General features: G+C 46.1%; 1 protein-coding gene across 1 annotated transcript in view; it reads left to right on the top strand.

Moving 5' to 3' along the window:
• Positions 1-13,652, top strand: part of LOC115126332 (NMDA receptor synaptonuclear signaling and neuronal migration factor-like) — an 82,587-nt gene that overhangs the window by 34,888 nt on the left and 34,047 nt on the right. The window contains exons 5-8 of the mRNA XM_065016866.1: positions 1,058-1,063; positions 1,814-1,882; positions 7,795-7,847; positions 8,689-8,778. Coding sequence (XP_064872938.1) covers positions 1,058-1,063; positions 1,814-1,882; positions 7,795-7,847; positions 8,689-8,778 — 218 coding nt within the window. The remainder of the gene's footprint in view (positions 1-1,057; positions 1,064-1,813; positions 1,883-7,794; positions 7,848-8,688; positions 8,779-13,652) is intronic.

Below are 13,652 nucleotides of genomic sequence, written 5' to 3' on the forward strand. Positions count from 1 at the left end.
GTTGTTTTATAATTTGATTATACTATATTTAGAAAGCATATAAGTAATTTGAAGCCTTATACAGTTATGTTGAATAGGAAATACATCATCAAATATTTCACATTTTAATCATATTTGTACTGTGTACTTGAGTTTGTATCCTCAAAAGGGACTACATCTCAGCAATGTATTCCAAAAAAAACCCAGAAAGGTGAGATTTTAACTTTTCTTGGCGTATGAAGCATTACTACTTATTGTTTATGGCCCTCTCATGATAACTAATTACTTTTGGGGATTATGTAGATTACATTTTAGATTACATTCAGTTACATTTAACTGGTTTTAAATAGAACCCTGAGGAAAGATGTATGAAACGTTATGCTGAAGTACTGAAATTCCAAAAGAAGAATGTAATTTCTTAACATTCTCTGAACTATTTGAAAACATTCCCAATTTCAAACCAAAACATTAACCAAGTTCAAACTTGTAACCATGTTTGAACTTTTAGGAAATGTCCTGTTAAAGTAATGAAATACCTCAAAAATATAAAAGATCCTTAAATATGCTGAGAATTTTCCAAAGTCAAGCAACTTGCATGTTTCCCAGAATGTTGTGGGAAGGTTGTATGCAAAATAACCATAGGACAACTACGCTCTCACCAAGATCTAAGAAACATATGGTTCTCAGAACATTATGTGCTAGATGGGATGTCACTGGGACTCAACATCCAGAAAAAAGCTAAAATATTCTCTCTCTCTCTCTCTCTCTCTCTCTCTCTCTCTCTCTCTCTCTCTCTCTCTCTCTCTCTTTCTCTCTCTCTCTCTCTCTCTCTCGCTTTCTCTCTTTCTCTCTCTCTCTCTCTCTCTCTCTCTCTCTCTCTCTCTCTCATAATGCTTCCTCTCTCCTTTAATACACACACATTGTAATAGTCATGACCTATCTTTCTCTCTCTCTCTCTCTCTCATAATGCTTCCTCTCTCCTTTAATACACACACATTGTAATAGTCATGACCTATAGGATGTTAATGTCTTTCTCTCTCTTTCTCTTTCATGCACTTCTTTCTCTGACCCACTGCAGGATATCGTGAGTATCTTTGACCCGTTGAATCTAGCTTCCCTCCCGCTCCTAAACCCCCTTAACCCTATGACCTTTAACCCCATGACCTGTAACCCTTCCCTGGGCTGAGTGTTTCCCTGGGCTGAGTGCTCTACCAACAGTGAAATCATGTCCTAACCCACTACAACCCAGACATAGCCGTTGTAGTTAGCTGAACCCCTATGCAAAACAAACCCATGCCACTGACTGAAACCTTCACTAATCCACTGCAACTGACTGCAACTGAGCCTTTAGCCAACCCCAAAACCAAGCCATGGAAAAGGGCCTCTGTGCGCTGAGCCGTCCTGAGCCCTGTCACTGCAGCTAAATTTAGCTTTAATCCACACTGCAAGAAGACCCTGGGACGACTGGCACAGACAGACAGCTAATAACCCAAACCCAGCCGCAAGATGCAGACTGATCTGGCTGCTGCACTGTTCTCCCTCACCTCTGGCTGCTTGATACCTCCAACTAACCCACATGATCAGCTCTTCAGCTAAACCCCAGCTGGCCCTAACTTCTGACGCTAACCTCCTTAACTAACTCAAACAAAGAGCCAGCATCCCAAATCCCCATGATGCAAACCTAGCCGTTACAGCTACATGCTCCAGAGTACTGTGGCTAAACCCTGCCAATACCCCCCGCCTCCCCTCCTCTTCCTCTTGCGCTACATCTCTCACCCCGTGCTAAGCCAGCATTCTCCCTCTCATCCTTTCATTCTGTGCCACGTCCCGGCAGGGCTTTCCGGGGATTTGTGCAGAGAAAGAGGAGAGAAAGGGAGCTGGATTCGGCTGAAGTCATCCAGAGGTACCTACTGTGTTCCTGGCTGGTCAGGGTGTGCTGCTGTGCTCCAGTACTTGCTGACTCTCCCCAGCCATTATCAATAGAATAGATGTAGACTCCCAGGAGGGGTAGAAAATAGCATGAGGCACCATGACGTTATTACTATAAGTGAGAGAAAAAAGTGATGCAGACTCTATGCAATACATTTAAACTCTATATCTGCCATGGTATCCTTTATTTTTCTTAAGCTCACAACCATGTATGTAATGGTGTATATATTTATTTCAAAGTAGATTTGTTTAGGACTACCTATAAACTAGAAACACTCTGTGTGACCCTGATTTAGCCCACTGCAGTAAAAGCTTAACCCTAATTTGCTCCAGGGGCGTTGAACACATTTCACTCCACCTATCCAGTGTATGTGACAATGAAACATATCTCTCATTTATTCCATTCCAGCCATTACAATGAGCCCATCCTCCTATAGCTCCTCACACCAACCTCCTCTGGTGAGGTTGTGCAATAGTATGGAACCTGGCTAGCTCAGCGCTAACGTAGCTAAAAACTCACGATGAGCTTGGCTACTGTATATGAGGCATAGTTAGCGATGCAAACCAGGCTAACTGGACAGGTGACTTTGGGAGTGAACCCATTACCCTGGCAGAGTCCGTCAGATGGGCAGACGGATGAACGGACAGATGTTTTCCCACAATGCCAGGCTGCTGCAGTAAAAAGTCACTGTGGCACGAAGCTAATTAATGGAGGAGCAACACACCCCCATCCCCTCTGTCTTGACATGAAGAGGTGGAGAGAAAGAGAGAGAGATGGAGAGGAGAAGAGGTAGAGAGTGAGTAGGAGTAGGAGCAGAGAGGAGACGGGGAAGAGAGGGAGGATACGAGATAGGGAGATTGAGGGAACGTGAGGTGGGAAGAGGAGAGTGGAGAGATGGGAAAAGAGAGGGAGGACCAGGGTGCATTGGAGCAGCCTTCAGCACACAATACTCCCAATCAGAATATACACAGAGGGAGAGAGAATGAGGGAGAAAGGGATAGATAGCGCCGGAGGAGCATCGGATCGGCCCTCAGCGCGTGAGCAGCATAGAGAGATAGATGAAGGGAGAGGACAGAGGTAGAGAGAGGACAGAGGTAGAGAGAGGACAGAGGTAGAGAGAGGAGAGAGGTAGAGAGAGGAGAGAGTTAGAAAGAGGACAGAGGTAGAAAGAGGAGAGAGGTAGAGAGAGGTAAAGAGAGGACAGAGGTAGATAGAGGACAGAGGTAGAGAGAGGACAGAGGTAGAGAGAGGAGAGAGGTAGAGAGAGGAGAGAGGTAGAAAGAGGACAGAGGTAGAGAGAGGACAGAGGTAGATAGAGGACAGAGGTAGAGAGAGGACAGAGGTAGAGAGAGGACAGAGGTAGAGAGAGGACAGAGGTAGAGAGAGGAGAGAGGTAGAGAGAGGAGAGAGGTAGAAAGAGGAGAGAGGTAGAGAGAGGACAGAGGTAGATAGAGGACAGAGGTAGAGAGAGGACAGAGGTAGAAAGAGGACAAAGGTAGAGAGAGGACAGAGGTAGAGAGAGGACAGAGGTAGAGAGAGGACAGAGGGAGGAGAGCCGGTGACTCATCCCCAGCTGGCTGAGTGGGCGGAGGGGTGTTTTCTCCTTCTCTTTCATCCTCTCATTAGCCGACGACCTGCTGCATGTCTCTTCTGTGGGCATGCAGAGAAAAAGAGGAGAGCTGGTCTCTGTTCTCCATTCTATCAGCTCACACTCACACCATCCGTCACACAACGATAGTGATGAGGCTTGCTCTTTTTTAGGGTTGAGGGGTTAGGGAATGTTTGAAAAAGCACTGTTTTAATCACAATATAAAACTAGTCTGATCCCTCTCACTCTCTCTCTCTCTCTCTCTCTCTCTCTCTCTCTCTCTCTCTCTCTCTCTCTCTTTCTTTCTCTCTCTCTCTCTCTCTCTCTCTCTCTCTCTCATATGTCATCCTCATGTCTCACAATTCTCCACCCATACGCGGTAGCTATGTTTGACCCTGTCTTCATTAGACATGTTGTTGTCCTGGTGAACAATCACAAGGCATTCTGAAGAGATGAAGGGAGGAGAGGAAATGTTTACATATTAGAAATGAACTATTATACAGAATGAATGGCGCGAATAAGGAACGACAGGCTGGCAGTTAAGAGGGGAAAACAGACAGAGCACACAATGATATTGGTTGTTAGTGAAATGTCACTCAAAGCTATGTAGAGGCGTAACACTTTAAGCTGGTCCATGAAGAAGGCTTCTGTATTTTTCTCTTTGATCTAGGCCAGCTATTCCCCAAACTGGGGTACGTGTCGGGGGTACGCCAAATAAAAATGTGATTCATGTCCTTTTTTTTTTACAAAATGTTTTCTTTTTCTTCACATTTTCAAACAGTCCATTTAGTGAGGCCCGCCTCCATAGAGACACATACCAGAGAGGTACTACACCTGCACCTGTCGACAACACACGTTGTTCTGCTTCCACAAACACATCCAATGCTAGCATCAGTAATTCCACATTTGTTGTTTGCCCAGCTAGGATGGACACTGACAGTTGTGAATCTGATGCAGCCGAAGAGCTACTGCCCCCTTACCCAGGGAAAGCACCGAACAACAGACAGTGACGTTGGACCATCGAAAAGCCGCAAATATAATGAGAACTACATTGATTTGGGGTTCACTTATATTGGGAGTAGTGCCTTTCCTCAGCCACAGTGTGTTATATGTGCAAAAGTACTATCTCACAACTCGATGAAACCTTCACTCTTGCGCAGACAAAACATGCCAATTTGAAAAATAAGCCACAGGAGTTTTTTTGAGCGAGAATTAAGATGACTTTCGAGTAGTAAGACGTATAAAAGCAACAGATATCATTAATAAGAAGGGTCTAGAAGCGTCTTATACGGTGAGCTACTGAGTGTCTAGGACAGGCAAGCCCCATACTATTGTGGAGGACTTAATTCTTCCTGCTGCCGCGGATATGGCTGGGAGAATACTGGGGGAAAAGCCAACAAAAACTATACAGCAGTGACATGGCAGGATATGTTTTGAAACCGTTACTGCTTCGCATAGAAGCCAGTGAATTATATGCGTTACAGTTGGATGAGTCGACAGATGTGGCACCGCTCCTGGTATATGTCTGTTACGTTTATGGGGGGTCAATTAAGGAAGACATCCTCTTCTGCAAACCACTGGAAACCAGGACAGCAGGAGAGGATCGTTTTAAAGTACTGGACAGCTTTGTGACATCAAATGGACTTTGGTGGTCAAGATGTTTTGGTATCTGTACTGATGGCACAAAAGCCATGACAGGGAGACATAGTGGAGTGGTAACGGGCGTGCAAGCAGTTGCTCCTGAAGCCACTTGGGTATACTGCAGCATCCACCGAGAGGCTCTTGCTGCCAAGGGAATGCCTGACAGCTTGAAAGACGTTATGGACACTACAGTGAAAATGCTTAACTTTGTTAAAGCAAGGCCCCTGAACTCTCGTGTATTTTCTGCACTATGCAATGATATGGGCAGCGACCATGTAACACTTTTACAACATACAGAAGTGCGCTGGTTATCAAGGAGCAAAGGATTGACACGTTTTTTTGAATTGAGAGACGGGCTTAAAGTTTTCTTTACTGAACATCATTTTCCCTTGTCTGACCGTTTGCATGATGATGAGTTTCTCACATGACTGGCCTATCTGGGTGATGTTTTTTCTCAACTGAATGATCTGAGTCTAGGATTACAGGGACTCTTTGCAACTATATTCAATGTGTGGGACATAATTGAGGCTATGATTAAGACGTTGGAGCAATTCTCTGTCTGCATTAACAAGGACAACACACAGGTATTTCCATCATTGTAGGTATTTCCATCATTCTATGATTTCTTGTGTGCAAATTAATTTAAGCTTACGGACAATGTCAAACGTGATATATTGAAGCACCTGTGTGAGTTGGGTGCGTAATTACGCAGGTACTTTCCCGAAGCGCATGACACAAACAACTGGATTCGTTATCTCTTTCATGCCCTGCCTCCAGTCCACTTACCGATATCTGAACAAGAGAGCCTCATCGAAATTTCAACAAGCGGTTCTGTGAAAATTTAATTGAATCAGAAGCCACTTCCAGATTTCTGTATGAGGCTCAAGATTATCCTGCCTTGGCAAATCGTGCTGTTAAGACACTGATGCCCTTTGCAACCACGTACCTAATGTGAGAGTGGATTCTCGGCCCTCACTAGCATGAAAACTCAAAATACAGGCAATTATTTTAGACTGAGACTCTCTCCAATACAACCGAACATTGCAGAGTTATGAGCATCCTTTCAAGCCCACCCTTCTCATTAACCTGGGAGTTATTCACAATTTTCGATGAACAAATAAGGTTTGATATGTAAGATGGCTAAATGAAGAGCAAACTGATTGATTATTATTATATTATTATTTGTGCCCTGGTCCTATAAGAGCTCTTTGTCACTTCCCATGAGCCGGGTTGTGACAAAAACTCACACTCATTCGTATGTTTAATAAATGTATTGTATTGTACATATATATGGTTATGTAGCAGCAGGTAGATATATACATTATGTAGCAACAGGTAGATATATACAGTTATGTAGCAGCAGGTGGATATATACAGTTATGTAGCAACAGGTAGATATATACAGTTATGTAGCAGCAGGTACATATATACAGTTATGTAGCAGCAGGTACATATATACAGTTATGTAGCAACAGGTAGATATATACAGTTATGTAGCAGCAGGTACATATATACAGTTATGTAGCAGCAGGTAGATATATACAGTTATGTAGCAACAGGTACATATATACAGTTATGTAGCAACAGGTAGATATATACAGTTATGTAGCAACAGGTAGATATATACAGTTATGTAGCAACAGGTAGATATATACAGTTATGTAGCAGCAGGTAGATATATACAGTTATGTAGCAACAGGTACATATATACAGTTATGTAGCAGCAGTTGAATGGTCCAATGTTACTTAAAACACTCATCTGACAGACCTAAATTATTAAATAATTTCTGAAATCTTTAATTTAAAAAAATGTTGTGCACGTCTCTCTCACACTTTTTATCTTATTGCGTACGTCACAAATGGCACCCTATTCCCTACATATATACTGCACTACTTTCCACAGTGCTCTGGTCAAAAGAAGTACACTATGTAGGGTGCCATTTGGGGCACAAACACTCTCTTTCCCTTATTAACTCACTCCTCTAAATGATTCTTCCCTTCTCCTCCTCCTCCTCCTCCTCCTCCTCCTCCTTCTCCTCCTCCTCCTCCTTCTCCCTCTCTCCCCATATCCATCTCCTCCTCCTCCTCCTCCTCCTCCTTCTCCCTCTCTCCCCATCTCCATCTCCTCCTCCTCCTCCCCCTCCTCCTCCTCCTCCTCCCTCTCTCCCCATCTCCATCTCCTCCTCCTTCTCCCTCTCTCCCCATCTCCATCTCCTCCACCTCCTCTCCCCCCTCCTCCTCCTCCTCCCTCTCTCCCCATCTCCATCTCCTCCTCCTCCTCCCTCTCTCCCCATCTCCATCTCCTCCTCCTCCTCCCTCTCTCCCCATCTCCATCTCCATCTCCTCCTCCTTCTCCCTCTCTCCCCATCTCCATCTCCTCCACCTCCCCCCTCCTCCTCCTCCTCCTCCCTCTCTCCCCATCTCCATCTCCTCCTCCTCCTCCTCCCTCTCTCCCCATCTCCATCTCCTCCTCCTCCTCCTTCTCCCTCTCTCCCCATCTCCATCTCCTCCTCCTTCTCCCTCTCTCCCCATCTCCATCTCCTCCACCTCCCCCCTCCTCCTCCTCCTCCTCCTCCCTCTCTCCCCATCTCCATCTCCTCCTCCTCCTCCTCCCTCTCTCCCCATCTCCATCTCCTCATGCCCAATCTGCCCACAGGAACTTCCGGAAGCATCTTAGAATGGTGGGCAGCAGAAGAATGAAGGCACAGAGTGAGTCACAGTGTTACTGTGTGCTGTGTTTTCTCCCAACATGTCCTCCCCCCCATCAGTGGTTTTGTGTCTTGTTGTCTTTGTGTTTATGCATGGCCCTGTGTGTGATGTGCGCTATCTCTATGTATATTGGTTTGTGGCATGCCGTTGTGCACCGATGAGTGTGTGTGTTGGCACACGTTTGATGAACCTACAGTGTGTGTGTTATTGCTGGTGTTGAGGCATAATCGATGCTGGATATGCTAATCGTTAAGCTAATGAATGAAATATCTCCCCAGTCTCTCATTGGTGAGGCTGCGTTTGTTGCACCTAGCTAAACTCATCCACCCAGGGATTTTGTGTGTGTGTGTGTGTGTGTGTGTGTGTGTGTGTGTGCGTGTGTGTGTGTGTGTGTGTGTGTGTGTGTGTGTGTGTGTGTGTGTGTGTGTGTGTGTGCGTGTGTGTATGTGCGTGTGTGTGTGTGTGTGTGTGTGCACGTGTGTGCGCGTGAGCATACATGTGCATACATGCTTGTGTGTGTGTACAATGAACCGTGTGTTGGGTGTTCAGGGTGTGTGTGTGTTCAGGGTGTATGTGTTCAGGGTGTATGTGTTAAGGGTGTATGTGTTAAGGGTGTATGTGTTAAGGGTGTATGTGTTCAGGGTGTGTCTGTTCAGGGTGTGTCTGTTCATGGTGTGTGCGTTCAGGGTGTGTGTGTTCAGGGTGTGTGTGTTCAGGGTGTATGTGTTAAGGGTGTATGTGTTCAGGGTGTGTCTGTTCAGGGTGTGTGTGTTCAGGGTGTGTGTGTTCAGGGTGTGTGTATGGTGCATGGGTGTGTGACTTTCTCTCCCACCTTCACTAGCATTTGCCGAGCGTAGAGCGAAGAGTTTCAACCGCTCCTGGAGTGACCCCACCCCTGTCAAGAATGACTCTTCACATGCCACCAGAGACAGTGAGTCAATACAGTCACACACATTAATAGACACACTCACTAAAACACACACAAACAGGCACAAACATTACTATACACACTTACCACATTTAACTCTGTACCATTTATTCCATTCCAGCCATTCAGGGATGCAAACTAGTCACCTTTCGGCAAAATTCGCCGTTTTGAATCCAAAATAGGTGACCTATGTGATTCATGTAGATCTAATGAGAGATTTTTGAAAAGTCTTTCTCTCTTTCTCAACACAGTGGATAAAAGGGGTATGCCAGGTGTACTCTCTGCCTGAAAGAGATCCATTATGCCAACGGGTATCATGCTCTGCTGGCACATTGTAGAACAGATGTCCACAGGCAGAAAGTGTACAATGTAATAATGTGCTGTGTAGCCCAAAGATATTGTTTTTGTTGTGTTGAACTTGACAGTAACACGTATGTGTGATTGAGGGTGATTGTCATTTTTTTAACTCATTGAACGTTATTTTTGCACACATGTAGCCTTGTGGCCACTATAATAGAGCAAAAATAGAATGCCTGTTTGTTTAATTCTATTTCTACTTACAGATGTTTTTTCCCCAAGTGCAATATTTATGTGTGTGGTCACAAGCATTCTATTATAAATGCTGTCATGGTAACAAGTGTTCTATTATAAAGGCTGTCATGGTAACAAGTGTTCTATTATAAAGGCTGTCATTTTAACAAGCGTTCTATTATGAAGGCTGTCATGGTAACAAGTGTTCTATTATAAAGGCTGTCATGGTAACAAGTGTTCTATTATAAAGGCTGTCATGGTAACAATAGTTTTATTATAAAGGCTGTCATGGTAACAAGTGTTCTATTATAAAGGCTGTCATGGTAACAAGCATTCTATTATAAAGGCTGTCATGGTAACAAGAGTTTTATTATAAAGGCTGTCATTTTAACAAGTGTTCTATTATGAAGGCTGTCATGGTAACAAGTGTTATATTATAAAGGCTGTCATGGTAACATGTGTTCTATTATAAAGGCTGTCATGGTAATAAGCGTTCTATTATAAAGGCTGTCATGGTAACAAGCATTCTATTATAAACGCTGTCATGGTAACAAGCGTTCTATTATAAATGCTGTCATGGTAACAAGCATTCTATTATAAAGGCTGTCATGGTAACACGCTTTCTATTATAAACGCTGTCATGGTAACAAGCGTTCTATTATAAATGCTGTCATGGTAACAAGCATTCTATTATAAAGGCTGTCATGGTAACACGCTTTCTATTATAAAGGCTGTCATGGTAACAAGCGTTCTATTATAAAGGCTGTCATGGTAACAAGCGTTCTATTATAAAGGCTGTCATGGTAACAAGCGTTCTATTATAATTGCCGTCATGGTAACACGCATTCTATTATAAAGGCTGTCATGGTAACAGGCGTTCTATTATAAATGCTGTCATGGTAACAAGCGTTCTATTATAAAGGCTGGCATGGTAACAAGCGTTCTATTATAAAGGCTGTCATGGTAACAAGCGTTCTATTATAATTGCTGTCATGGTAACAAGCATTCTATTATAAAGGCTGCCATGGTAACAGGCGTTCTATTATAAATGCTGTCATGGCTAACTGTAATATTAGTGGGGGTTTTCTCAAGATTTGAGTGTAGTAAATTCTAGGCAACAATTAACATTGGATTGCTTTCTTTAATTTTTTTTTTTTTAGGTTGACATCAACCACTTTTTATTTTACACACAGACTTATCATATAGATCATATTCTTTGTTGTTTAATTAGTTTAAACCTGCATTTCCTCCTAGCAGGGATTTATTGCATGTTTCAGTGCAACAAAAAAAAGTGTCACCTTTTTGGACTCTCAGCAGTTTGTATCCCTGGCCATGACAATGAGCCCATCCTCCTTTAGCTCCTCCCACCAGCCTCCACTGATACACACACACACTCACATACAGGCACACACACAGACAAACACACTTATACACTCACACACAAGTAGAAGTATGCTGAAACATTTATGGTAAAATACACACACACACTAATCGGCTGTCCCTGCTGTTGACTCTGACCCTGTCTGTCTGTCTCCTTCTGACCGTGGGTATGTCTCCAAATTTGTGATGCTCTCTCTCTTTCTCTGTGAGTATTTGCTCTCTTTCTCTGTGAGTATTTGTCTCAAATGGTCTGGGAGTGTGTGAAGCGCCGGTCTGGGAGTGTGTGAAGCGCCGGTCTGTGAAGCGCCGGTCTGGGAGTGTGTGAAGCGCCGGTCTGGGAGTGTGTGAAGCGCCGGTCTGGGAGTGTGTGAAGCGCAGGTCTGGGAGTGTGTGAAGCGCAGGTCTGGGAGTGTGTGAAGCACAGGTCTGGGAGTGTGTGAAGCGCAGGTCTGGGAGTGTGTGAAGCGCAGGTCTGGGAGTGTGTGAAGCGCAGGTCTGGGAGTGTGTGAAGCGCCAGTCTGGGAGTGTGTGAAGCGCAGGTCTGGGAGTGTGTGAAGCGCAGGTCTGGGAGTGTGTGAAGCGCAGGTCTGGGAGTGTGTGAAGCACAGGTCTGGGAGTGTGTGAAGCGTCGGTCTGGGAGTGTGTGAAGCGCCAGTCTAGGAGTGTGTGAAGCGCAGGTCTGGGAGTGTGTGAAGCGCAGGTCTGGGAGTGTGTGAAGCGCAGGTCTGGGAGTGTGTGAAGCGCAGGTCTGGGAGTGTGTGAAGCGCAGGTCTGGGAGTGTGTGAAGCGCAGGTCTGGGAGTGTGTGAAGCGCCAGTCTGGGAGTGTGTGAAGCGCCGGTCTAGGAGTGTGTGAAGCGCCGGTCTGGGAGTGTGTGTGTATAAGCACTGTATGTTTATATGTCTGCATGTCTTTTTCTCTGTAGTTTCTTGAATGTTTTTCAATGTTTGTGTGTTTGTTTCTGTTTTTCCATCTCCTTTGTGCCTCTGTGTCTCACACAGTCTGATGATAGAGGTTACTGTTTATGACATTGAAATGGCACCAGGTATATTTGTGTCTTGAAACGTTCTTCTTCTCTGACAGCCCAGTGTTTTTTTCCTAATGATTGGCACAAGCTGTTGATCTACCCTGTCACCTTTCCCATTCTCTTTTTACCTCTGCTTTCCTCTTTGACTTGACTATTTTCCTTGATTTTTTTCTGCTTCCACCTATTCCTCTGTATGGTTGTTATCCTCTGTCACTTCACCTCTGTCTTTCTTTGTCCCCCACTGTCACTTTATACTACCATCTCTCTCCCTGCCACTCTCTCACTCCCTCCATCTGCCTTTCTCTCTCCCTGCCACTCTATCTCTCCCTCCCTCCCTCCATCTGTCTTTCTCTCTCCCTGCCACTCTCTCTCTCTCTCCCTCCATCTGTCTTTCTCTCTCCCTGCCACTCTCTCTCTCCCTCCCTCCATCTGCCTTTCTCTCTCCCTGCCACTCTCTCTCTCACTCCCTCCATCTGCCTTTCTCTCTCCCTGCCACTCTATCTCTCCCTCCCTCCATCTGTCTTTCTCTCTCCCTGCCACTCTCTCTCTCTCTCCCTCCATCTGTCTTTCTCTCTCCCTGCCACTCTCTCTCTCCCTCCCTCCATCTGCCTTTCTCTCTCCCTGCCACTCTCTCACTCCCTCCATCTGCCTTTCTCTCTCCCTGCCACTCTCTCACTCCCTCCATCTGCCTTTCTCTCTCCCTGCCACTCTCTCTCCCTCCCTCCATCTGCCTTTCTCTCTCCCTGCCACTCTCTCTCCCTCCATCTGCCTTTCTCTCTCCCTGCCACTCTCTCTCTCCCTCCATCTGCCTTTCTCTCTCCCTGCCACTCTCTCTCTCCCTCCATCTGCCTTTCTCTCTCCCTGCCACTCTCCCTCCCTCCCCCTCCCTCCCTCCCTCCCCCTCCCTCCCTCCCTCCCTCCCTCCCTCCCTCCCTCCCTCCCTCCCTCCCTCCCTCCCTCCCTCCCTCCCTCCCTCCATCTGCCTTTCTCTCTCCCTGCCACTCTCTATCTCTCTCTCCCTCCATCTGCCTTTCTCTCTCCCTGCCACTCTCTCTCTCTCCCTCTCTCCATCTGCCTTTCTCTCTCCCAGCCACTCTCTCCCTCTCCCCATCTGCCTTTCTCTCTCCCTGCCACTCTCTCTCTCTCCCTCCCTCCATCTGCCTTTCTCTCTCCCTGCCACTCTCTCTCTCTCCCTCCATCTGCCTTTCTCTCTCCCTGCCACTCTCACTCCCCCCATCTGCCTTTCTCTCTCCCTGCCACACTCTCTCTCTCCCTCCATCTGCCTTTCTCTTGCCCTGCCACTCTCTCTCTCCCTCCATCTGCCTTTCTCTCTCCCTGCCACTCTCACTCCCTCCATCTGCCTTTCTCTCTCCCTGCCACTCTCTCTCTCTCCCTCCATATGCCTTTCTCTCTCCCTGCCACTCTCTCTCTCTCCCTCCATCTGCATTTCTCTCTCCCTGCCACTCTCTCTCTCTCTCTCTCAATCTGCCTTTCTCTCTCCCTGCCACTCTCACTCCCTCCATCTGCCTTTCTCTCTCCCTGCCACTCTCTCTCTCCCCCTCCATCTGCCTTTCTCTCTCCCTGCCACTCTCACTCCCTCCATCTGCCTTTCTCTCTCTGCCACTTTCACTCCCTCCATCTTCCTTTCTCTCTCCCTGCCACTCTCTCCCTCCATCTGCCTTTCTCTCTCCCTGCCACTCTCTCTCTCCCCCTCCATCTGCCTTTCTCTCTCTCTCTCTCCCTCCATCTGCCTTTCTCTCTCCCTGCCACTCTCTCTCTCCCTCCACATCTGCCTTCTCTCTCTCCCCCTGCCACTCTCTCTCTCTCCCTCCCTCCATCTGCCTTTCTCTCTCCCTGCCACTCTCTCTCTCTCCCTCCATATGCCTTTCTCTCTCCCTGCCACTCTCACTCCCTCCATCTGCCTTTCTCTCTCCCTGCCA

This window comes from Oncorhynchus nerka, linkage group LG4 (assembly GCF_034236695.1).
Source record: "Oncorhynchus nerka isolate Pitt River linkage group LG4, Oner_Uvic_2.0, whole genome shotgun sequence".
In the NCBI taxonomy this organism is placed as follows: Eukaryota; Metazoa; Chordata; class Actinopteri; order Salmoniformes; family Salmonidae; genus Oncorhynchus; species Oncorhynchus nerka.